At 35.2% G+C, this 25,693-nt stretch overlaps 1 protein-coding gene across 1 annotated transcript; it reads left to right on the top strand.

Annotated features, from left to right (window-relative positions):
* The first annotated feature begins 4 nt into the window (after positions 1 to 4).
* Positions 5 to 24,143, top strand: SEM1 (SEM1 26S proteasome subunit). The gene is made up of 3 exons (XM_053896915.1): positions 5 to 201; positions 17,793 to 17,886; positions 23,937 to 24,143. The coding sequence occupies exons 1-3, from the start codon at positions 126 to 128 to the stop codon at positions 23,977 to 23,979; spliced, it is 213 nt and encodes a 70-aa protein (XP_053752890.1). The 5' UTR covers positions 5 to 125; the 3' UTR covers positions 23,980 to 24,143.
* Positions 24,144 to 25,693: the final 1,550 nt, after the last annotated feature.

The following is a 25,693-nucleotide window of genomic DNA, read 5'->3' as shown; positions in this document are numbered from 1 at the left end:
TTCTATCCCGTCTCTATGGTAGAGCCGGTCTCAGAGGCGGCAGTGGTGTTGGCGACTTCGGTGAAGAAAAGTGAGAGTTCCAACTTTGCTCTTGGCCCGGGAGGGTTTTGGCGCGGAGCGTTGTCATGTCAGAGAAAAAGCAGCCAGTAGATTTGGGTCTCTTGGAGGAGGACGACGAGTTCGAGGAGTTCCCTGCGGAAGGTAACTGGCTGGGCCCGGGCCTCTGGGCCGCGCGGACGGTGACTCAGGCCTCCGGGTAGAGTCGGCGCGCTGGGCGCGCCGGGCGCTTGGGCTCGGCCTCGAGGCGCCCACGGGAAGTCTGGACCCCTGCGGCCGGCTCTGTAGAAGCTGTGCACGCGCTACGCTCCGTGAGAGCTGCTTCGGGTTCGGAGTGTCACGGTGGGCCTCACCGGTGAGCGTCACCGGTGAGGCTGAATGCCTTCTGCTTCCTCTTTGGGAGGAGCCACGGTGACCTGGGTTAGCGCCGTGTCTGGGATGGTTGGTCCTTCTGCTCTTCAGTCGGGTGACCCGCCACCTCGTTCCTGTCTGTATAAACCTCTTTGCTCTTTATTTTCTCGCAGTGTAGCAGCCTGCCTTTGTCCTTAGACAAGCCAGAATTAAATTGTTGTTCCCGGTTAGGCCAATTTTGCTTACTTTTAGGACTTTAGAAATGAAGGCTGCGAAGAAGGATGGGAGGATCACGTGTTGGGTAATACACGTTATTGCCTTATCCTTGTTCCTTGTTTTGGATCACTTCAAGCTAACAAGTTGAAGGGTCTGTAAGACCCTAAAACGTGTACGTTTTTATTAGTTTAATGGTTACTAAGACAAACTGTAGGTTTTTCATTGTAAATAATAGCAAATAGCTAACATTTATTGGGTGGTTACTTGTCTAAGTGCTTTGCTTGTATTAGTTCATTTTCATAGTTCTGGCAATTATTAGGTACTGGTGCTACCATTTTTCAGATAAAGAAATTGAAGTTTGGAACTATTTAAAGAAACTTGTCCAATGCCATAGCTGGCTAGAAATGATGGACACCTGGCCCAGTTGACTCCAGCGCTCTTAAATCTTTTGATGTACTGCTTCTGTTTATTTAGTAGATCGTTGTTACCAGGTGGGTTTTCAGAATTATTTGCTTAATCGGCTGGTTATGTATAGGATAAATGCTTGTAAGAAAAGACTACTGTTGGGTAGCCTTTCTGAAGGTGATGGGAAGAGAATTGGTTAATGGTGTACAAATCTGTTAAGCAGTTACTGCTTCACTAAAGTTGTGTTTAATTGTACCCCATCGTGATTCTATTGTGCATAAAACCGCATAGCTCGAACATTTGTTCTTTTTATTTATGATGTACTCTATTATTTTCCTTACAGAAGAAGACATTAGTGTGCATAGGACATAAACTAACCCAAGTCACATTTCAATTATGGGATTCATTATATATTGAGGGGATTGTTTTGTTTTTGTTTTGATAGTGGATTTATCTGTCCAGACATGTTTTCTGTACCTCACTTTAATGTTGGTTCATAATCTAACATAGAGCCATACAGTAACAAAAAACTCACTTATTGAGGACAGGATCCACTTTTTACTCAAACTTCATATTTCAAATAGTATTTATCCATTGTTTATCACATACAAGGTAGAATGTTAGGCATTTTATTTACATTTTATAGTCTAATTATCACCATATCTGGGAGGAAACTGTGGCTTAGATTTAAAAAGTTTCCATTAAGTAGCCAAGCCAGAATCTGAAAGGTCTAAGTGACTCCCTAACACAAGCTTTTATTTTTACCTTTAGCAAAGTACGTGTCACATAGTAGGTGGTTAATAAATATTTCTTGAATGAATGAAGTTGAGAATTTACTACATCGCAAGCTCTAGAGATAACTGTGTACCTAATGATACACATGATTTTTCTCAGCACCTTTCATCAATTTTGCAGAATATGTAGTTTTTTCTTATTCTAAGTTTATGTTGTGTGAGCAGCAATTTGTTCAGTTTGGTAGTTACATAGTAAAAAGTCTCATTGAGAGGAAAAGCAGAGAATGTTTTTGTTTTTGAAGAGGAAGGCCTCTCACAACAGACTAATTTATTAGCATTAAGTAACTCACCATTTATTGGTCACCTTATAGAATATTTGCTGTCTTCAGGTTTGAATGTGTAGAACCTAATTCATTTAGGAATTTTTCCATTTAGAATGAGAAATAACATTGCAATGCCATTGTTCTGTTCAGTTTTCTATGTTTCTCTTGTTTATAATTTAGACAGGTTTTCTTTTCATGTTAATTTGAATTGAGATTTTGCTGGATACAAAATTACCCCACTAGGTGAAATCAATCAATATTTACTAATAAAAACTGCCCTTTAAAAAACAAAACTAAAAGAAAGAAAAACTTGGAGAAATATCATCAAAGAATTATTTCTCTTTTGAGACTATGTGTGTGTGTGGCGGGGGGGAAGGGGGCACTTAGCCATGGTTTAATCTCCATTGCTGCTTAGTGTGATCCATGCAGTTTTGGCATTACCTGGCAGCTTATTAGAAATGCAGCATCTCCGGGCACCTGGGTCGCTCAGTCAGTTAAGTGTCCAACTTCAGCTCTGGTCATGATCTCACTGCTTGTGGGTTGGAGCCCTGCATCTGGCTCTGTGCTGACAGCTCAGAGCCTGGAGCCTGTTTCAGATTCTGTGTCTCCCTCTCTTTCTGCCCCTCCCCCACTCACTCTCTGTCTCTCAAAAATAAATAAATGTTAAAAAAAGAAAAAAAAGAAGTGCAGCATCTCAGTCTAGAACTACTGAATTGGTTTAGACTTTTGCAGTCTAAATCTTCCTAAAAGATTTGTGTATGCATTTAAAGTTGGAGAAACACCCAAATGGCCTATTTTGAATATTTTAGTATTTAAGTTTTCAGTTCAACTATTATAATAGTCCACTTCTCAAGTTCTCTGCCTTTTTTTGGAAATTGTCTTTCTTGTGATTGTCCTTACAGTAAATGTACCATTGACAAACTCACTAACAGATACAACTTAAAATGGCCTGTAATCATCTTTTCTATGTATAGGAAGTCTGATTTTCAGGGGCCTCGTTTCCTGTCTGATCCAGAAAGTGGATGATAACCATTGTCTAGGGCAGAGACTGTTACATGAAAGCCATTACTGATATTTGACTGGTTTGACTAATGGATTGTCCATCTTTTTGGGGAGTATTGTTGGCTACATCTCATCCTGGATAAGAACTTGTTTGGTAGAGTGCCATTCAGTCATTTTAAGAAAGGGGAATTTCTATTTTAAAAAGGAAACTAAGATAATATGTTTTCATGGAGGGCTCTTTGTTTCTTCTGAACAGTTTTTCAATGTGAGGTATAGCTGTGGGAGGAGGAGGGTAGGGGTGGTTCTCTGAAGGTACAAAGGAACAATTGCTTTTTTTTTTTTTTTAACTTTTTACTTTTTAGTCTGTAGATCTGTGTTACATTGGCAGTTCACAGTTATTCTAATTGATGGGTGTGTAATCTGGTCCTTAAGCAAAAACCGTTTAAAAATCCTGTTTAGGGGGCCCCTGGTAGCTGGGTCTGTTAAGCCTCTGACTTCTGCTCAGGTCAAAATCTCAAGGTTTGTGAGTTTGAGCCCCATATCCGGCTCTGTGCTGACAGCTCAGAGCCTGGAGCCTGCTTTGGAATCTGTCACTCCCTCTCTGTCTGCCCCTCCCTCCCTCCCTCTCCCTCTCTCACTCTCTCTCTTTCTCAAAAAATAAATGTTAAAAAAATTTTTTTTTAATCTTGTTTAGGATCTTTGTGAAATGCATTCTGCAACTTTTTGACTGTTTAAACTGAGAATAGGCATATATTAAGAATTTCAACATACTGGGTGTGATTGATTATAATTAATTTTGAAGGCTTTGGCATGGTTAGAATTTTAGAACTGGAAAACAACTTAAAGTCTAGAGAAGATAAAACTTGTCAACCTTATACAGCTAGGTTGGTGGTAGTAGAGCAGGATCTAAAACTGAAATACTTTATAATTTATTTGAAACTTCAAACAATTTTTCATACCAGATATTGAAAGGGTATTAAAAATATTTTCATTAATCTCCTCCCTCTGACAATTTGAAGTGGGTGAGAGTAAAAGTGGGAAGAACAAGTGGGCCTTTAGGCTCTTTTATTCTCTTCTTTCTGTGCCAGAATTGAGAGGGTTTTTTTTTTTCTTTTTTTGAGGAAATAACTTTTTAGAATATTTAAAAGGAAACTGAGTTTCCTCCAGAAGCAATGATATTTACAAGAAAATTCTGTTAAATACTAAGTATTCTGTAATTTTTCTACAATCAGTGAAACTGCTCTGTTATTTGATAAAATCAAGAGCAGTATACTACCTAACTTCCTACCCTCCTTGAGAAATTGCTGACGAAGAGACTGTTATTGATGATGGTCCCCTCTAGAATAACTGAGGTACTTCACCTAACAAAGTAGAACATCTTATAGTGGTTCTTATCCAGGGAAATATTTTTGGATGTCACATTCACTTGACAGATGCAAATGTGAAATCATGATCATGACCAGAATTTAGGGGTAGAGATGAAGGATTTTAAAATGCTTGTTGTGCATAGACCAGTCCTGCACAAGAAGAATTGTCCTATGAATAATGCCAGTGAGGGGCACCTGGGTGGCTCAGTCGGTTAAGTGTCCAACTTCTGCCTGGGTCATGATCTTACAATTTGCGACTTTGAGCCCGGCATCAGGCTCTGCACTGACAGCTCAGAGCCTGGAGCCTGCTTTGGATTCTGTCTCCCTCTCTCTCTACCCCTCCCCTGCTCATGCTCTGTCTGTCAAAAATAAATAAATGTTAATAATGCCACTGAAAAATATTTACATGAACATTGGATACCAACTGGACTAAACCAGCGATAGGATTCCTTAGAATCCTTAAAAAAATTTTTTAATGTTCATTTATTTTTGAAAGAGAGAGAGAGAGAGAACCCAGAAGGGCAGAGAGAGATGGAGACACAGAATCCGAAGCAGGCTCCAGGCTATGTGCTGCCTCACGAGCCATTGGATCATGACCTGAGCTGAAGTTGGATGCTCAACTGACTGAGCCACCCAGGTGCCCCCTTAGAATCTTAAATGTAAAAGTAGATAGAACTGATACTATGTCAGATAATATACTAGTCAGTTAACTAGTGCCAAAGGGGCTCTGCTATTTTCAGTTATTAAATGTAATATAATGGACCTGTAAATAATACCATCACACATTTAAATTATTTACATGGTCGTAGCAAGAAATAGAGAAATCACTCCCTCTCTCTGTGCCCTTCCCCCGACTCGCACTCTGTCTCTGTCTCTCTCTCTCTCTCTCTCTGTCTCTCTCAAAAATAAATAAACATAATAATAAAAAAAATTTTTAAAAAGGGGCGCCTGGGTGGCTCAGTCGGTTAAGCGTCCAACTTCGACTCAGGTCCTGATCTCAAACTCATGGGTTCAAGCGCCGCGTTGGGCTCTGTGCTGACAGCTCAGAGCCTGGAGCCTTCCTTCAGATTCTGGGTCTCCCTCTCTCTCTGCCCCTCCCCCACTCTCACTCTGTGTGTGTGTCTCTCTCTCAAAATTAAACATAGTAAAAAAAATTAAAATAGAGATATAATTTTTATTAAAAATTAAGAAAAAAGATAAATACAATGAATGGCGGAGAGCCTGTTGAGTGTCCATTCATGGTAATCATATGCAAGAAGAAAGTTTTTGAATCCTGAGATGGAAAAAGCACAATGAATCTAAGATCAGACCTAGGTTCAGAATCCGTCTTTCATCAACTTTTTTTAGCTTGTCAACTCATGCTGGTTACTTAACTTCTTTAAAATACTTTTATAGTATAATATATAGCATAAAAGGGCATAAATTAAAAAATAAAAGCACTGTTTCTCCCTGCCTTTCCCCCAAAACATTTGTTATGCTCCAGGGTAGCCACTGTTAAATGTTTTTTTTTTTAGTATCCTTCCAGAAATTATGTATATATTGTGTGTTTTTATATATTTTAAAAATACAGAGGACTATATTATATATACTATTTTTCATTCTAGAGCAGTTCTCATTCTCAGTTGGTCTTTGACTTTCATGATTTTGACACTTTTGAAGTTTACAGGCCAGTTATTTTGTAGGATGTTCCTCAACTTGGGTTTGTCTCATGTTTCCACTTGATTAGATTCAGGTTCTACACCTTGGCAGGGATATCATAGTTGTGATTCTGTGTTCTCATTGCATCCTATCAGGTGGAACATGATTCACATTTGTTCCATTACTAATGATGTTCACTTTGATCACTTTTCTAAGGTAGTGTCTGTGAGACTTTTCCAACATGGCTCATTTTCCCTTTGTAATTAATAGACATTTTGTGAAACTACAGAAATACAGTATTCATTAGCAAACTTTCAATTTATTCACTTGGTTATGTATATCCGTACAAACTCATGGATTCTCATTTAATGGGTTATGATTTTTTGCTATTGTCTATTTCAATCCTCAAATTGTCCTATCTTTGAACATGCAAAACCCCTTCATACTGTCTTCTGTGACCTTTTGACATATCACCATCATTCTTTGTGTGTTTTCAAGCATTCTGACACAAAAAGGTTCCCCTCCTCTAATCCTGGAATTAGCCATTTCTCCAAGGCTCATTTCTTTTAGTGGAGAATGATATTCAGAAGGCAAGATCTTAACTCCAGTTGTGGTCATTGCTTTGGGGAATGGAAGGAACTAGGAAATACACAAATGTGTGTATACATATATACACTTTTACATTTGTGTATGTGTGTATATAAAATCATGAGTTCACACGGTATCTCCATTTACATTTCAACACTACGGAGTTCATTCTCATTGATTTCCATATTTGTAACTCCCTTCCCAAACAGTGAGAAACCTGGCTTTCTTATCTTAAATATATCTTGTATTTGTTATCCTCTTCCCTAGCCAATTTTTGTTGCCTTCTCTGCCCACAGATACCTTCCTTTTGTCACTTGGGCTTCAGCATTTTTTGCCAGGCCACCCACTTCCCTCCTAACTTCAGCACTGTATGACTTCTTCACCCTGTTCAGGTCTGACACACCAGTCACGTTGTGCTGCCTCTCTATAGGAATGCCCTCTTGGCTCTCCTTTGGGCACTGACACCTTACCTGAGATGAGGTGCATTTCAAATTTTGACATACATCTTCACATTGCCTTTTAGAATGGATATACCAATTAATATTTCTATCTACAGTTTCCCTTTTCCCTTGTAAGGTTGCCTACACTCCACATTAAGCGTTTTAGTCATTGTGAACATGAAATGAAAATGGATGAAAAATGAAATCTCATCATTTTGATTTGTATTCATTTGAGTGAGATTGACCATTATGTTTTTCCTTAAACTGTTACCATCTTAATCCTAAATTTCTTTATATGTAATTTGTGGATAATAGAGTCATATAAGTACTGCATGGATATGTTAATCTATTCAAACTACCATAGCAAAATATTGTAGACTAGGTGGCTTAAACAATGGAAATCTATTTTCTCACAGTTCTGGATTCTGGGAAGTCCAAGGTCAAGGTGATGGCTGATTCAGTTACTGGTGAGGACTTTCATTTTGGCTTGCAGACTGCTGGCTTCTCATTGTGTCTTCACAAGGTGGAGAGAGAGAAAGGAAGCTCTGTAGTGTCTCTCCCTGTAATGGCACTAATCACATTATGAGGACTACACCTTCGTGACCTCATACAACCCTAATTACCTTCCAAAGATCCCATCTCCAAATACCATTACATTGGAGGTTAGGGCTTCAACATAAGTATTCTGAAGATGGGGAAAGGAGACACAAACATTCAGTTCATACCAGTGATAAATGTAGAATGCATAGGACAGAGTTTGGCACAAAGTGGTACTTATTCAATAAACATTAGTCCTCTTTCTTTTCTTCCCTCAGATCTTCTTGGGGAATTGGATTGAATATTTGGTATTTACTTAGAATTTGAATTGTTTTTGACATTTTATTTGTAATTTTAGGTATATCCAAAATTAAGCTTGTTTATTATTTAAAAATTGATTTTTGTTCAGTATTAAAAACTTATAATATTGCTAATTTTCTTTCCAAAAGTATGTTAAAAATAGTTTTATTATTCATATAGAATATAAAAATATTTATAAAACAATAGCATATATTGTTTAAGGATGCATACAGATGTATAAGAGGTATAAAGAAACACGGGGGAGTGAAAAACCCCCAAATCAAAATACTAGTGTTTCGCACGGGATAGTGAGAGGTGTGCCTCAGGGATATTAAACAGTAAAACTTACTTTGAAAGCTATCTGATTAGCTGTTTCACTGATTTTATAGAATGAACAAGCAATAAGCAATTGCGACTTCGGTATTTAACCTTATTACTGGTTTGTTGTTAAATATTTCTCATTGAAAGATGTGATGAATTGTTGAAAACACTGAGGGGAAAATAAAAGTTTTGAAAGCTATATTTACACTCTTTTTCTGAAGTATTAAAAATTCACCAAATATTTTTTTTTCCTGTTTTGTGTTGTGTTGTATATGTAACTATTTGGTAGAAATGGTATTGTCTTTATTATGGAACATATTTTTCTTACTTTCTTTACCCCTCAAGTTGATGTGAAGTGATTAGCACCCAATAAATGATTTATTCATTCAATATATGCTTGTTGAGTGCTTCCTATAAATCTGGCACTGAATGGTGCAGAAAGAATGATGTTAGCTGCCATTTATCAGTGGTAAGTGCTGTATATACATAGTTTTATTTAATCCTCATAGAAGCCTTTTGAAGGTTTTATGCTTGGGGCTCAGCAAAATTCAGTAGCTTACCAGGTCACAGTTAACTAGAGGCTGCACTGAGGCAAATTTGACTCCTTAGTTAGATACATGTCTTTGAACTTAGAAATATCAATGCCCAGGGAGATAGGGCACAGTGATTTTCATAGTCAGCTTGAGCTTTTTAGTATTGTAGAGGTGCTTATCCTGGGAGGTGGGGCTCCAAGCTTTTCCTTCTCCATCTCCAGTTAAACCAGAGCAACTTTACTTTTGCCTATCATTATCTTTTGGGCTTCTTCTGGGTGAGATTTTATTGAGTTTCCTTCCAGTGGTGGGGCAGGGAATTAGACAATGTGGTAGTAAAGTGTAATAGCAGCTAAAAAGAAGGGAAAATTATTTCCAGTTCTGTACAACGTGAGATAGCGACATTTGAACAGAGTTTTCAAAAAATAGAAATGTAGAAAAAGGGTTTCCAAAGATAGAAATGTAGAACAGTGGTTTCCAAAAGAAGGGGAAAAGAGTAGATACTTGGAGGTAGAAAAATAATGTGTGTGTGTTTTTAATTTGTCTGTGAAATAGTGATTGCAATTGCAGGTAGTTTGGGGCCTAATACTGGAAGGCTTTAAGCCAAATGGCCAGTTTGGACTTTATCCTTAGATACATGAAAAGACAGTTTTTTTGTTTTTTGGGGTTTTTTTTTTTTGGTTTGATGTATGTGAACTTCCTTTACGCAGTAGGCAGTTTAGGAAAAATCAACCCAGCAGAATTAATTTGAAAAGATAGAAAAGAGTCAAGGAAGCTGATTAGCAAGTTGTTAAAATAGCTTAGCTGAGGACTAAGGGCCTGAAATAGGTTGTTATTAGGAAAGAAGTGAAGAGAGTGATGCAAGAATAGCAAGTGAGCTTTTTGGCAACTGGTTTGACAAGGACTGTTGGGAATAGGAAGAAATCGGAGATTGTGATTTTGCATTTGTGTGTCTAGTGGAAGACAGGTGGTGGGGTTCACATCTTAATAATATGGAGGATTAGAATGAGGGAATTGAGACGTGGTGGGCATGAGGGCTTGCAAAAAATGAGAATAATGGCTTTTGAGAATTCTGTAAACGTAAGAGACAAACACTAAGCACTAACAAAGAAACAGAGTCAGCATGACTTTGTAGTGGAATCATTCTCCCAGAGGTGTGTATTTTCAGATTAACTGATGAAAAGAATTGTGTCTGAATTTCCTTTTTTTTTTTTTTAATGTAAGAAAAATTATAGAGGTGCCTGGGTGGCTCAGTTGGTAGAGCGTCCCACTTTGGCTCAGGTCATTAACTCATGGTTCGTGAGTTCCAGCCCCGCATCGGGCTCTGTGCTGACAGCTCAGAGCCTGGAGCCTGCTTTGGATTCTCTGTCTCCCTCACTCTGTTCCTTTCCTGATCACACTTTGTCTCACTGTCTCTCTCTCAAAAATAATTAAGAAAAATAAATAAATAAATAAATGTAAGAAAAATTATAAATGGTTATGTAAGTTATTTTGAGCCTCTCTTTGAGCTCAAATAACTGCTGACCACAGATAACTGAAAGCTCATGAGTAATCTGGTAGCAGCATCATTTATGACTTGCTTTTCACTGTTTGGTCTGAAGTTCCTCACTGACATTTTTGGTCCTTGTTGGAGAAAATACAGTAGTATTATGGTTCTCTCCTAGGTACTAATTTTTTAGCCACTGAATAGACATTAGATCTGTAGGGTATAGTTGTTTTTGTATCATGATAACCTATAGAACTTTTTTTAAGTTTTAATCTATTTTATACAGTTTAAGCAGGAACACATGTATTTCAAAATGACTAGATTTAGTGTAGCTTCATTCTCATATTCATAAACATAATGATGTTACTGTTGTCATTTACACTTAACCTATGATGGTGAGTATACAATTAAGAATTTTTCAAACTTTCATCTGTTTTTTAAAATATTTTTCTTCATGTAATGTTCTGTATATAGATGCACATTTTTTATTTGAAGAAACTTTATTGAAGATTAGTTTGTTTATAATCAGAGGAGTTTTACTATTAAGGAATGAATGAGAATTTGATCTTCCTGAAAATCGTTAATAGGGCATTTGCAGGGACCCTGGGTGGCTCAGCCAGGTTGAGCTCCTGACTCTTGGTTTTGGCTCAAGTCGTGATCTTACAGTTCATGAAATCGAGCCCACGTGGGGCTATAAGCATAGAGCCTGCTTGGGATTCTCTTTCTCTCTCTCTCTCTCTCTCCCCCCGCCCCCTTGCTTGTCCTCTCTTTGTCTCCCAAAACAAATAAATAAACTTAAAAAGGAAGAATAGGGCATTTGCGACACTATTTGCTGTGAATGTAATTTCTTCTTTACTTTTCTTCAAGGAAGTATATTTCATACTTTTAAGAAATTTTAGAATGTTTATTGAAGAGTAGGGAGAGTAATTTCAAAAATAATTGAGAGAAAACCCTTTTCCATGTCAAGGTGATACTTAGACTAAGTATGTGGGATCTTTGATAGTTCAGATTTGTGAAATTTAAAGCTAGTCACAGATGTAATTCTCACTGGCAAATGTGAACAAAGCCAAATTTGGGGGCAAAGTCTTAAATAATGTAGAATTCCTAGAAACTTATGTATTAGGCATCTGTTATTGGTTATTTCCAATTCTGACTTCTTAAAATATGGTAATTTTTTTTTTTACCATTACACATCTGGAGGCCTGCACACTGAAGTAAACACAGCTGTGGTTATTTAAACAATTAATCACAATCCTGGAAATGCATTTCATGTTGAAGATAAAGTGTGTATACTTTATAAAGTCATCTACATATTGAAGGAAAGCATTAGATATGAATCAGGTATCCTTTGATTTTATTATTTTGCCCTTTTCAAAAATGGTGTTTTGGAGTTAAGTCTTTAAAAAGGAGTGATTGAATAAAATTGCATAGTTATCAATGTAGAGTTATAATTGAAAATTAAAACACAAATCAGGGATATATTACACGAAATGTCAAATACCATAGATTATAACAATCATGGCTTTTTAATTTACACATTCATTTAGTATGAGCTTGCATATATTGTAATTTACATATATTGTAACATATGTACAGTATAGGGAATTTATAAGTGTTGGAAATAATATTTGGGCGCATTACACCTTATCACTTAAAATTTTTAAATAATATTTTTTAAGTTTATTCACTTACAGAGCATGCACAAGTAGGGGAGGGGCAGAAAGAGAGAGGGAGAGAGAATCCCAAGCAGGCTTTGCACCATCAGCACAAAGCCCAGTGTGGGACTTGAACTCACGAACAGTTCAAGGCACCCCTAAACTTTTTATATAATATGTTCAGTACATTCTTTGTTAATAAAATATTTTAAAGATTTTAAAGAATCTCAAATAAATTATGGATTCTGGTTTGTCAATGTGAATGAACACATACTTCTTAATGGTGCTCTTGTTAATAATTTAAAATGCTTAGTAATAAGTTGTAATTCAAGAGGTTATTTATTGTCTTAGATTCTTTACCTGTGATAGTCAGAAGGCTAGTATGTTCAGGGCATTTCACTCCCAGGATAAGGCATTAAGGTTAAAGAGTAATACATTGAAATTCATATGATGATTAGTGAAGAATTTAAACAGCTTTCCCACTTTTTCTATCCTTGTATACTCAAAAGTGTCAATTATAAAGTGCTGTATAATACTACTAAAGAAATACAGAGTTATCATTATGAACCTTTTTGTGTGTTCTCTGTAAAATTTTGCTCACAGTACTGTCCCACTGCACCCTCATGAGCACCTTTCTTTCTCTTGGGACTTTATTTCTACCTTCCTTTTCCTGTCCTTGCTACATTGCAGTTTAATAATATAGTTGTATGTGATTTTTTTTATACTGGAAAGCCTTAGTAATTAGCACAAAACAAGAAGCATAAAATCCTGAGCTGTCCACAGCTCTAATAGCTAATACTATTAGATAGCTACAGAGCTATAGGTTACAGTAAGACTGGAGGGAATGTGGAGGAAATAGCATTATAGTCATTGTTTACTTGCTATAAAAGGGATTGTGGATTTAGTTGTCCCCATACAAGTTCAATATACAAGAATACACATTTTGGGAAAGTTAAATTTGAGATTATTTGAAGTGCTTTATTCAGCTTTAATCTTAAACATTAAAACCATTCAGTATCTGAGAGAAATAGATCTACTGTTTGAAATGAAGCTCCTTAATTTACAGTTTGATCTTAGCTGCACCCAGTACCACCTTTACTTAATGTTTCTCTCATGTACTTAACATTGCCATTTCTGTCCCCTTATTTGTTCCTTAGAATAGCTTATTCTTTCTGAAATTTCTCTTATTATAATGTATATAGTAAATAGTTCATTATTGATTGAGATGGCAATATGAGAGTTAACAGTACTGTTTTATCCAAATAGCTAATGATCAACTCTTGACTTAACTAAGTCACTTGTCTAGTCTATGAAGGTACAAAAATGTTATTCTTTCAGTTTCTTTTAACTTTGGGAGTATATAGATATATAAAAATGGGTTGCAGTAGCTTTCTGATTACACTTCTATAGACTAAGGGAAATCCTTAATGTGATTCCTTATTTTTTTTTAACTATCTTTACTCTCATTATAAAGTATAGCTAGTTTCACAAACAGAATAAAAATTTTCAGCATGAGCTTCAAGTTACCATAAGAAAGGAGAAAATGTAAGGCTGTCTCTAGCCCAGTCAAAATTGAGATGTAATTAATACTACTATTAAATATTACTGTTGTTAACGACCTCAGAGAATAGTGTAGGATTTGAATTTAGGTAATTACAGTATTCTCTGTTTCAGAATAATATTGCTAAGGGATATAAGAAGATTTACGTGGGTAAAAATACTTCTGATTATTGAGAGTTTTTATTAATGAATATACATTCACTGATTTATATCCAGTGATTAAAGTTGGGTATACATTGTGTGTGTGTGTGTGTGTGTGTGTGTGTGTGTGTGTGTGTGTGTGTTTTAAGTAAGCTCTGTGCAACGTGGAGCTTGAACTCATGACTCCAAGATCAAGAATCGCATGCTCTACCAACTGAGCCAGCCAGGTGCCCCTAAAGTTTGGTATATATTTGAGCTTCCTAGCAACCTGAAATAAATTGCCTAAGAGAAACTTTTTCATCTTTTCAGGTACTGGGATCTTAAATTTCCCATGATCTCTTTTTGAGGAGCATTGAATGAGGTGATCGCTATTCTCAAAAGAATTTATAATAAATGAGAATTCTACATGACCCATTCACAATACGTGATATCGTTTATCTCTTCTATCTTGAAATATATACTTTCGGCTTCACTGAAACTACACTGGCCAACATTGGCCACTTGGAGGGCACTTGAGAAATGTAGTTCCATTTACCCGGTGTTGAGTGTCTACTATGACCTCAGAACTCAGTGCGGGGCATCAGAGTTGCAGATTTAAAAAAATGTGGTTCCTACCTGAAGGTTTTGAATAGTAATGGACAAGAATGGTGGTGGTATTTTAGACATCAGTGGAGGATGGGTATAAACTATGTAAGACTGGGGAGGAGGGGACAGAAAGAAGACTACAGTAATATTTACAAGGAGAATAATTCTAAACTAACAAGTGGCAGTAAGAATAGGGAAGGGGAGACTTAACTCTGGAGATAATTGGGAGTTGAAATGGAAGGGACATAATGAGGAGAAAGTAGCTAAGATGCCGCCTAAGTTTCTGGTTTGGGGGACCAGGTAAATAAATGTACTTCTATTCTTAAATCATGATGATGACGTATACTGCATTTAAAAATTTTTGTCAGTGACACAACATAATACCATGCCCATATTATGAACCATTGTTGAATAGATTTAAATTTATATGTACATTATATAAGAAAGCCTAAATTATACCTTTTGTTACTTAGTTACTTTTCTTTTCAAGTTGAAATGTTCTTAGCCATGTTTCTAATAAGCAATTACTATGGTGAAGCTTATGGCTAGGACATACTTAAGAGAGAGTGTAACTCATAATTACTGTTTTTGAAAGGGGGGGGGGGTCATACAAAAATACACAAGGCCTGATTTAGAGTTTTGTTTCATCTTTCATAGCCTTTTGTTGTGCAAATGCTAGGTACTGTTTTTAAGAATACAAAGGTAAATAAAATAGCTGTTAGTCTTGAGCTCAGACACTAGTAATGGACAAAGACATACAAATTGATCATTATGATTGTACAGTATGTAAGGGCTATAATAGAAATAGACACAGAAGAGGGAACCTAATGTCTGAAGGTAAGGAGGAGAAATGGGAATAGGGAAAGCTTCCAGAGATGATTCCAAACTGATTTTTTTAAAAAACTATCTTTCACACCTTTTAATTTTGAAACTTTCAACCTACAGAAAAGTATAAAAAAAGAGGACAAGGTGGGGGATGAACAAAGTGGGTGAGGGGTCAAAGGTGTAGACTTCCAGTTATAAAATAAATAAGTCATAGGATGTAATGTTTAGCATGGTGCCTACAGTTAATAATACTGTATTGCATATTTAAAAGTTGCTAAGAGAGTAGAGCTTAAAAGTTCTTATCACAAGATAAGATTTTGTAACTATGTATGGTGATACATGTATACTAAACTTATCGTGGTTATCCTTTTGCAACAAAATGTACAATTGAATCATTATATTGCATACCTCAAACTGCTATAATATGCCAGTTGTGCTTCAATTAAAAAAAAAAAAGCAACATGGGGTGCCTGGGTGGCTCAGTTGATTAAGTGTCTGACTTTGGCTCAGGTCATGATCTCACGGTTTGTGAGTTCGAGCCCCGCATCAGGTCTGTGCTGACGGCTCGGTATCTGGAGCCTGCTTCAGATACTGTGTCTCCCTCTGTCTCTCTGCCCCTTCCCCACTTGTGTTCTGTCTCTCTCTCTTTCAAAAATAAATAAACATAGAAATTAAAACAACAACAAATACCTGAGTTTTGTCAGTTGCTAACATTTTATTGTGTTTATTTTTATTATCCCTCATGATTAGATTAAGGGTCAACATTTTTAGTGAGAGTACTGTACTGAATGGGTGATGTTTATTTCTCACTGCATCACATCAAGAGATACATGTCAAGTTGTCATAATTTATTGGTGATGTTAAGTTTCATCATTGGTTAACATTGTGATTACCAGATCTCTCCATTTTCCTCTCGTAAGAAGTATGTAATCTATCCTGTAGTCCCAACTATTTTTTACTTACCAGTTTTAGTATCCATTGTTGACCCTTGCCTAAATTGTGCTGAGGGTTGCAAAATGGTGATTTTCTAATTCTGTCATTCTTTCTGCATTTATACACCTGAGAATTGTAAAGAGGATCTCCTCCCCAGTGTCCATCTCCCAACATATTGCTATGAATGCAAGTATTTTTAAATTTAATTCAGTGTGTCATTCTTTGTGATTATCAAGTTATTCCAGATTTGGCCAGTGGAAACACCTTTAAGCCAGTTTTTGCACCTTTTGACATGTTTTCAGGCATTATAAAAAGGAATCTCATACTTACCTATTAATTGCCTTATTCCAGATCTGAGATCAGTCCTTTTAATGGGCAATGGTATTTTAACTAATTAAGGTGTTTTAACTAAGTACAAGTCAGTGTGAGTGGTAGGTTTGAAAGATGGCAAAAAGACGAAGAGATGAGGAACAGCATGTTTGATGAATAGAAATTTTAAGCCATTTCAAAACATGAAGTAAAGTTAGGCCTGAATAAAAATGAAGACCTTGTGGATTGTTCTTCACTGTTAGTTTCACATTGAGGAAATGTGTGTGAGTGAGTACTAACACGAGTGAATTGTCCAGTGGTTTTAAATTTAGATAATTTAAAAAATTAGATAATTAAAAATACATATTTTAAATCAAATATGTTATATAAAATCATAATTTTTTTGTGATAAAACCGAAAGCTATGTCAAGATTATAGTAGGTGGTCTATCTTAAGTAAGAAAGCAGAGTATGCATAAACTCTCTTGCTTCTGGGATGGTTTGATGTATTAAAAAAAAAAAGTATATAATGATATTATTACCCTGGAGACTAGATTTTTATCAGGACCAAGAGAGTAGAAGGAAGAAGACCTGATAGAAGAATATTGCCATTGTATAGGTAAGAAATGATAATGGGAAGGTCTGAAGTAATAGGGAAGGAGATGTTAGTTTACATACATGTTTTCTGTGTTTTCTGAGTATACTAAATAAAAGCTAAAATCTAATCCATCCCCCTGTAACCAGAAGGGAAGGAAGAAAAAAGGAAATTGAGAAAAACTAAAAGCTACAGCATTACTCTTTGAGCATATTTTTATTTGTGCTTCCTTTAAAAATAAAGATTTTATATTAGTAGGCAAATGTTAGTGATACTTACATGTTAGTGATACTTAACAATTTCTTTTACTTTTCATTTATGTATGAGTTATCCTTTTTTTTATGTTTAGCAGTTTTGAATTCCAGGCTGGTATCTTCCTGCTACTCAACTTGCTTTAGCAGTGTTGGTGCTGTTTTGAAAGATTGTAAAATAGACCTTATAAAAATCAGCCCAAGGAAAAATCAGGAAAGTAAACATCCTCCTGAAATTATATTAAATTGTCATGGCAAATAGAATGTATTATATTAACTTCTGTTTTAGATTATCAGCCAATATAAGAATTGAGAACAAGACAGTAAGTATAAATTGAGATTTAAAGAGGAAGATTACCATTATTTTATAAATATAAATATTTATTTTCTATTTATTATATATTATTTATATATTTATATATTTTTTTATATTTTTATATTTAGATGTTTTTATAAATATTAGATGTTTCGGATTGTGAGAGTCTTCAGTGGACAACTTTCTGAATATATATTTATATTTAGATGTTTTTATAAATATTCGATGTTTTGGATTGTGAGAATCTTCAGTGGACAACTTGCTGAAGTTTTTGTATATGGAAATAACATATGAGAAGTATTTAGACAGTGTCTGTTTCTGTTTTTAGACTGGGCTGGTTTGGATGAGGATGAAGATGCACATGTCTGGGAGGATAATTGGGATGATGACAATGTAGAGGATGACTTCTCCAATCAGTTACGGTAAGTTTTAAGCCAGTTTTTACATAGCTTAGTATTAATTATAAGGATGGAATATGTAGCTTACATATGATAGCTGACCTCTTTAAAAAAAGATAATCTTTGAAATATGTTTTTGAATTATGAAAAGGAAAACCTATTACCTTCATCTTCTATGTTTCTAAACATGAATACTTTGTGTAATTGTGCAGAATTTTTATTCTTTCTAGTTGCTTTACAAAGGTAGTTAAATAGAAGCATATTTGCTATTTTTAATTTCTGTAGGTTTAATTCTGTCAACGTTAATATTCCACCAATATTGAATAACTCAGCAGAAATTAGAATCACAGTGTTAGGACCTAATAGATTGGTAATTCTCAAACTGGAGTGGAGATTGGGGTGATGTGAGTGTACTTTTTCATATTCATGTACAAATTTACCTAATATGATTGATTGAAGTAAAATTCATATATCATTAATCATTTTAAAGTGTACATTTCAGTGGCATTTTGTATATTCACAGTGTTGTACAGCCATCATCTGTGTGTAATTCTGAAGCATTTCCATCACCCCAGAAGAAAACATCATACCTATTTTAAGTTTGTTGATTTATTTTGAGACAGAGAGAGAGCAGGCATGCACATGAACAGGGGAGGGACAGAGAGAGAGAGAGAATCCCAAGCAGGCTCAGCATGAGGCTCAGTCCCGTGAACCGTGAGATCATGACCTGAGATGAAATCAAGAGTCATGCTCAACTGACTAAGCCACTCAGGTGCCCTGAAACACCATACTTATTAAACAATCACTTTGTGTTCCTCTCTTCCCCCAGCTCCTGGTGACTGCTGATTTGTTTTCTGCCTATAGATGTGTCTATTTTAGATATGTCATAAAAATGGAATCATATAATATGTGATCTTGTGTGTCTAACTTCTTAGAGTTAGCATAATATTCTCACATTTCATCCATGCTGTAGCATGTATCAGTACTTCATTCCTTTTAATGGCTAAATAATGTTCCATTGTATGGATATGCCATAGTTTGTTTATCCATTCATCAGTTGATGGACATTTGGGTTTCCAGCTTTTGACTACTGTAAATCGCTACTGTGAGCATTCATGTACAGGTTTTTGTTTGAATACCTCTTTTCAGTTTTTGGGATGCAATCCTAGAAGTGGAATCTCTGGGTCATATAATTCTGTTTAACTTTTTGAGGACCTGCCAAACTGTTTTCCACTGCAGCTGCACAATTTTACATTATTACCAGCAGTGCAGAAAGGTTCTAAATTGTCCATGTCCTCATTGAAACTTTTTTATCTTTTTTATTATAGCTATCCTAGTGGGTGTGGACTGGCTTTTTCTTGTAGTTTTGATTTGCATTTCCCTAATGACTAATGATGAGCCTTTTTCCATATATTTGTTGACGATTTGTATATCTTCTTTGGAGAAATAATCTAAGTCCTTTGCCCGTTTTTAAATTGGGTTGTCTTTTTGTTGTTGAGTTGTCAGAGTTCTTTATATATTCTGAGGACTAAGCCCTTATCAGACATATTATTTACAGATACTTTCTCCTATTCTATTTGTCTTTTGAGTTTCCTCATCATGTTCTTTGCACAAAAGTTTTTAATTATTTTGTTTGTTTGTTTTTTTAGCATTTACTTATTATTGAGAGACAGAGACAAAAAATGAGCAGGGGAGGGGCAGAGAGAGAGAGAGAGAGAGAGAGAGAGAGAGAATCTGAAGCAGGCTCCAGGGCTCAAACTCACAAACCATGAGATCATGACCTGAGCTGAAGTTGGGTGCTTAACCTACTGAGCCACCCAGGTGCCCCAAAAAGTTTTTAATTCTAATGAAGTCCAGTTTATCTACTTTTTATGAATTTATTGCCAAATTCAAGCAAAATTTATCCCTATGTTTTCTTCTAACAGTTTTAGAATTTTAGATCTTACATTTAGGTTTAAGATCCATTTTGAATTAATTTTTGTAGATGGCTTGAAATAAGGGTCCAACTTAATTCTTTTGCGTGTGAATATCCAGTAATAAATACCAGTACCATTTGTTGTAGAGACCATTCTTTCCTCCCTAATTTTATTCTGATTCAACCCATATGTATCTGTCTTGGCCACAAAGTTATCTAAGTGAACTGTCACATACTTTGCTCAAATCAAGGTCTTGCAGTTCTGCAGTCTTCTAATTTTCTAGTCTACTATATTTGTTCAAAAAGAAAGATGATTTATAATAAATTAAAAATTTTAGTAATGATGCAGTACCTTTTGTTCTATACTGCCTTTTATGGCCTCAAAAACCCTACATTCTGAAGATGTTTTAGTATTTTGCTGGAGACTAAATAACAATTGTATCTATCACCTTTCTCCTCTTTTTGGAAATAGCACAATTTACCTTTCACTGTTATTCTGATACTTTTACAGTTCCCCATGATTTCTCAAAATGGCTGACTGTTTTTTTGACTATACTTTTTGTTTTTTCAGTACCCTGAGATGTAATTATGCAGAGCCTAGAAATTTTAAACTACTTTAATGCAGTTTAGAGTTATCTCACCTGTCTTAGTTTTCAGTTTTGTGTTAATGATGTTTTTCCTGTTGCAGTTTTATGAGCAAGGTAGGAACAATAGCTGTTGAACAATAATTCTGCTTTTTCTCTAAATCTGTTAATATTGCATCTATTCCAAGCATTGGATGGATCTGTCCTCATTCTTGTTTATTCATGTATGGATTTCAAGGCACTTTTTGTTCTTTGTATAGCTCTTGATCCATTCTGCAATTAAATTCTGTGTGTACAAATTCTTGCCACTTTTCTATTTGCATGTATTCTTGGTTTATATTGTTTTAAAACTAAGCAATATCAGAGAACACTCTGCTACCTTTAAAAAAAAAAAAAAGCACATTCCCTCCTTTCTTACCTCATTAGAATCATATTATGCTGTTAGAATATTTTCAGGCTTCCCACCTCTGTTGATCCCCGTTCTGAGTTCTTAGTCATATATCAGTTTTTTTCTTTTCTGTTACCTAGAAATTTTTCAAGTTGAAGCTAAATGAGTTTTATTCCTTTGTTATTCACAAAAAAGTCAAATTTCTCCAAATTTTTTTTCTCTTTTGTCTTTCAAAGTCAGACCATAGCACTTTTCTCTTAAAAATTAAATCAAGATATTATTAAATACAATCATCAGGAGACTTTTAGCAGTAAATATATTGGTAATTGGAATTTTTGTCATTACTCCTTCTTGCCTTTTTACTGGTTTGGAAATAGAACTTTATTCCTATATTATTTGTGGCTTGTTGTTTGTATAATACACCTTCACAGTGCTCTTATGTTTTCTTGTGTTCTGCCTTTAGGTTTGTGGATTTCCTTAAGAGTATAAATCCTGATACTTTTATTAGTAAATAAGATTTTTCTTTTTATTTTTCTGTTTGAGTCATGAGTTTTTTCTGCATGGGTATTGATACATCACCAGTGCCAAAAAATAAAACTTTCTGTACTGGTAAAAATGTTCTATAAGCTGCCCTATCCAATATAAAAGCCACTAGCCACATATGGCTATTGAGCACATGAAATGTAGCACAGCTGGTGAACTGAGTTTTTAGTTTAATACACATGGGACTACTGTATTGGACATTGGAGCCTCAGATATTTTTATCTTTGCTTTAAAAGAATTGTCATGGTTAACAAGTTTCCTGCAGAGATGGTCTTCTCAGTCTTTGTTAAACATATAGATGTTTAATGTGATATTATAAACGATGGCAAAGAAAATATTTTACTGTGTTCTGATATTGTATATAGGTCTTAATCCCTTTAACTTTGGAAAGGCAGTACATTTTCTAGAGTCTTTCTGGTTCCCTGGGTTTCAACTCCAGATCTGCCTTTTGTTAGCTGCATGCTTTAGCAAGGATTTAGCTTTCCACTTTCCATGTTTTTCTCTTCAGTCTAATTACAACTAAGAAGTAGAAGTAGAGAGAAAAAGGTTACCTGTGTCTCCAAGTAACCAAAAGTCATTATAGAGAAACAAAGGTATCAGAAACACAAAACAGAATTACCTCTTGGAGTTACTTGGAGACATATTTAGTAGAAATAGGCAGGATTATGAGATTTTCCTAATCTTGCATCACATGTTGCATGAGAAATCCAAGAAGCCAATATCGTTCTTGATTTGCTGTGTGACATATAGCTACCCTCCTATAGCAGAGTCGTTTCTGGGATAATAAGAGGAGTTCTCAAACCTACCAGTGGCTACTTGTCTTGTTCTTGTTTTGTTGAAAAAGGTATGCTGCCGTTTTTGTTTCAAATAGTGTACATTCATAGGAGTGCCTGGGTGACTCAGTTGGTTGAGTGTCCAACTTCGACTCAGCTCATGATCTTGTGGTTCACGATTTCGAGCCCCGCATCAGGCTCTGTGCTGACAGCTCAGAACCTGGAGCCTGCTTTAGATTCTGTGTCTCCCCCTTTCTCTGCCCCTCCTCAGCTGTGTTCACTCTCTGTCTCTCTCAAAAAAAAAAAAAAAAAAAATAGTGTACATTCGCTGTGTGGGTTCTGTGATGATGTTCCAGTTGTGCTGGACTTCTTTCCTCTTTCATCTCCTTGTTGGATTTTTTTACTCAACAGGCTGATGTTGCTAGTGTGTTTGTGTTATTTTGTGTTTTGTACTTGGTGGCCTCAACTTACTTTCATTTCATTTTTTTATGTCCTAAGTTCTCGCAAAAACTTTTCTTCTTCTCTAAAAATTCAGCTAATAGAGAAACGTATCATAATCTCCTTTGTGTTTGTAAACAGTTTATAAATGTGTAGTTAGTCACTATCTCCTGACAGGAAGGCAGGTACAAACCTGGACAGACTTGGTATACTTGTTAACTAAATTGTAAGCTGAATTTCAGGGATGTTTTGTTGTTATTAAGAGAAAGTGAATAATCTACATCGATTCTGTTAAAGGCAGCAGAAAACTATTGTTTAAGAAACTTTTAAAGTTATTTCCATTTTCAGTAGAAAACATATAATCTTCAATTTCCTGAAAAGGGGCAGAGGGCAAGGGAAGCATTTTGTGCTAATCTTTTGACTCCTCAACAGGTATTTTACCACCAGCCTCTATACCTGAGCAGAAGACAAAAATGTCTTATATTAGTAATCTCTGGCTTTAATATTATTCATAGACTTTAGATCAGTATTTGTATCGTTAATAACTGTACATTTATACAATGTTTGGTCATATTTTGGCCCTGAAATAATTTTGTTGTGAACTTCTATAAAATTGAATTGTGGCAGAGACATTATTGGTGATATTTGGAGTGGTAGTTTAAGTAGCTGAAATTGATTACAGGGCTAAACTTTTTTGCAGTTGATATTTTCGAAGTATGACTGAAACTTGTGATTGAATAAATTACTTAAAATTATAAAAAGTATCTTTTTGAAGTGTGTATATTTGTAATATAAATTTTTGAGGTTTTTATCCACATTTAAAATTTAAAAAGTAAAGTGTTACTTAATATTTTATAACTTATTTGTTATATATATTTTGCCTACATATAGTTAATGCATAAAATTCCCATGTACCTTTAAATTTGATTGATAATATTTGTCTTGGTTAGCACAATGGATACATGTCAATATGGGAAGCAGTCTGTTTATTCTTTAGGTGTAAATAACAGTGATACCTATTATGATTATAAAATTCCTAAAAGTTTGGTGCCAAATGTCTTATGTTAGCCATATGGCTGATTATTCTTAAAATTTGTTTAAAGATTTATTATGGATAGGATATCTGTATGGTATTTTGAAGACAATTTGGAAAATAGTAGCAAATCTCTCATATTTTTCTATCAGAAAACTAAGGAATTTAAAATATAAGTTTACTAATGGGAAAGCAGAATTTTATTAGCATTATGTTGATTCACATTCAATTTTCTTAATACAGATTTCTTTTAAGGGAGTAAAGTAAAGCTATTTGGTAGTATTTTAAATTGGTGCCTAGGCTTAGCTCATTGTTTTTATTAATTGTATTATTTGTAAAAACTTTGTTTCTTTATCATAAAGAATGTCTAGTGATTTTGTTGTTTTGTGTTTTCTTATAGAGCTGAACTAGAGAAACATGGTTATAAGATGGAGACTTCATAGCATCCAGAAGTATTGAAGCAACCTAAACTTGAACTGTTTATTAAATTCTAGGATGGAGAACCCAGGATGGGACACTTAAAAAAGAAATATGTTTATTTCATTAGCAGCTTGGATTTATTTTTGTTTTTGTAACACACAAAATAAATGTTTTGATCTAATCTTGATTTGGTTCAGAAGTCTTGATCTTTTGCTTCTAGTCATTAATTTTCTCATCCTCTTTATGATTTTCTAAGACTTTATTATAGAGAGACAGTAAATTCATCTGATCCCCAATTGAGTACTTTTATTTAACCACATCAATTTAATGTCGATCTTATTTATAAGGTTACTTCTTTTAAGTTACATTTAACCTTAATCTCATCTGTATTTTGAAAGCTTAGGAAACATTTGCTGACATCTCTAAGGTGACCCTTCAAAACCTATGTTTTAAAAATATTAATCATTTTCAATTGCTATAATTAGCTCCTGAGCCATTAATAATAGTATTAAAAGTTGATAGAGTATTATTAGTACTTAAAATCAAGCGGCTTGATCACAGTTCTAAGAACAGTGTCCTGTGTCAAAATTGGGGAAGTATAGGGGCACCTGGGTGGCTCAGTCACTTGAGTGTCTGACTTCGGCTCAGGTCATGATCTCACAGTTCGTGAGTTTGAGCCCCACGTTGGGCTCTGTGCTGACAGCTCAGAGCCTGGTGCCTGCTTCAGATTCTGTGTCTCCCTCTCTCTCTGCCCCATCCCCACTCATGCTCTGTCTCTCTGTCTTAAAAATAAATAAAACATTAAAACAATTTTTTTTAAAAATTGGGGAAGTAGGATCAAGATACTTTGTTAACAGGCATATTCTCAGGTACTACATAGTAGATCCATTGAATATAATTAAGTTTCTACAAGATGATTGTTGTTGCCACATCTACTTTTGTGAGTGGGAGATACAATTTAGTTGGTAAAAGATTCTGTTAAGACTTAGAATGAAGCTAATGTACAATTTTTATTAGTAATATTTTCAAACTCGTATGTGTTACTTATTTAGAAGGAGAATTTTCAGAACTGTTGAGTAATTTAAAGTGTAAAATTTCTGTAACCTGATGTAGTATTGACACCAAAATAGAGTTGGGTGCCTGAAATATGCCTCAAGATGATTTTGAACCTAAGTAAGTTTTATTCTCCTAAGACAAGCATAATTCTGCCTTGCCTACCTTACAGGTGGTCGGATAAAGAGTAAAAAGAACTTTGGAAAGTGTAAAGGCATCTTATATTTTTGTAATCCTGTAGTGTAGCACAGGAAATCATGCTATTATTGAGGCATGTGCATGAATACTTCAATGTGTATATTCTCAGTACTCTAGTAGGTGACTATCTTTAGACCCCATATCAGTGGTCACCTTGACAGTGTCAGATAATTACCCCGAGGGATGACCACCTCATGACTTTAAATTGGTGCAAGGTACGATTTTGAAAACTTACAGGAATTGGAGAGAGGCTTTAATGGATTGTCACTAGTTATGTAGTGTTTTGTCCTTAATGAAATTTCAAAATTCAGGCATTTTCTTCTGTTAAGGATTGAGTGCCTGGAAATTGGTGTTTGGTATCAGGATGATGAAGCCATCAATGCAAAAAGTGAGACTAGTCAAGCAGCTGAAGAAAATTGTTTTTATGGGATTTTACAGTTAATAGACTTCTTGAACTTTTGGTCTTCACAGTAGTCACAGTAGCCC

The sequence above is a fragment of the Panthera pardus genome, unplaced genomic scaffold (assembly GCF_024362965.1).
Source record: "Panthera pardus isolate Hobbes unplaced genomic scaffold, ASM2436296v1 HiC_scaffold_8, whole genome shotgun sequence".
NCBI lineage: Eukaryota > Metazoa > Chordata > Mammalia > Carnivora > Felidae > Panthera > Panthera pardus.
Note: the sequence above shows the minus strand (reverse complement) of the source record. Positions and strands in the feature narration are given on the sequence as shown.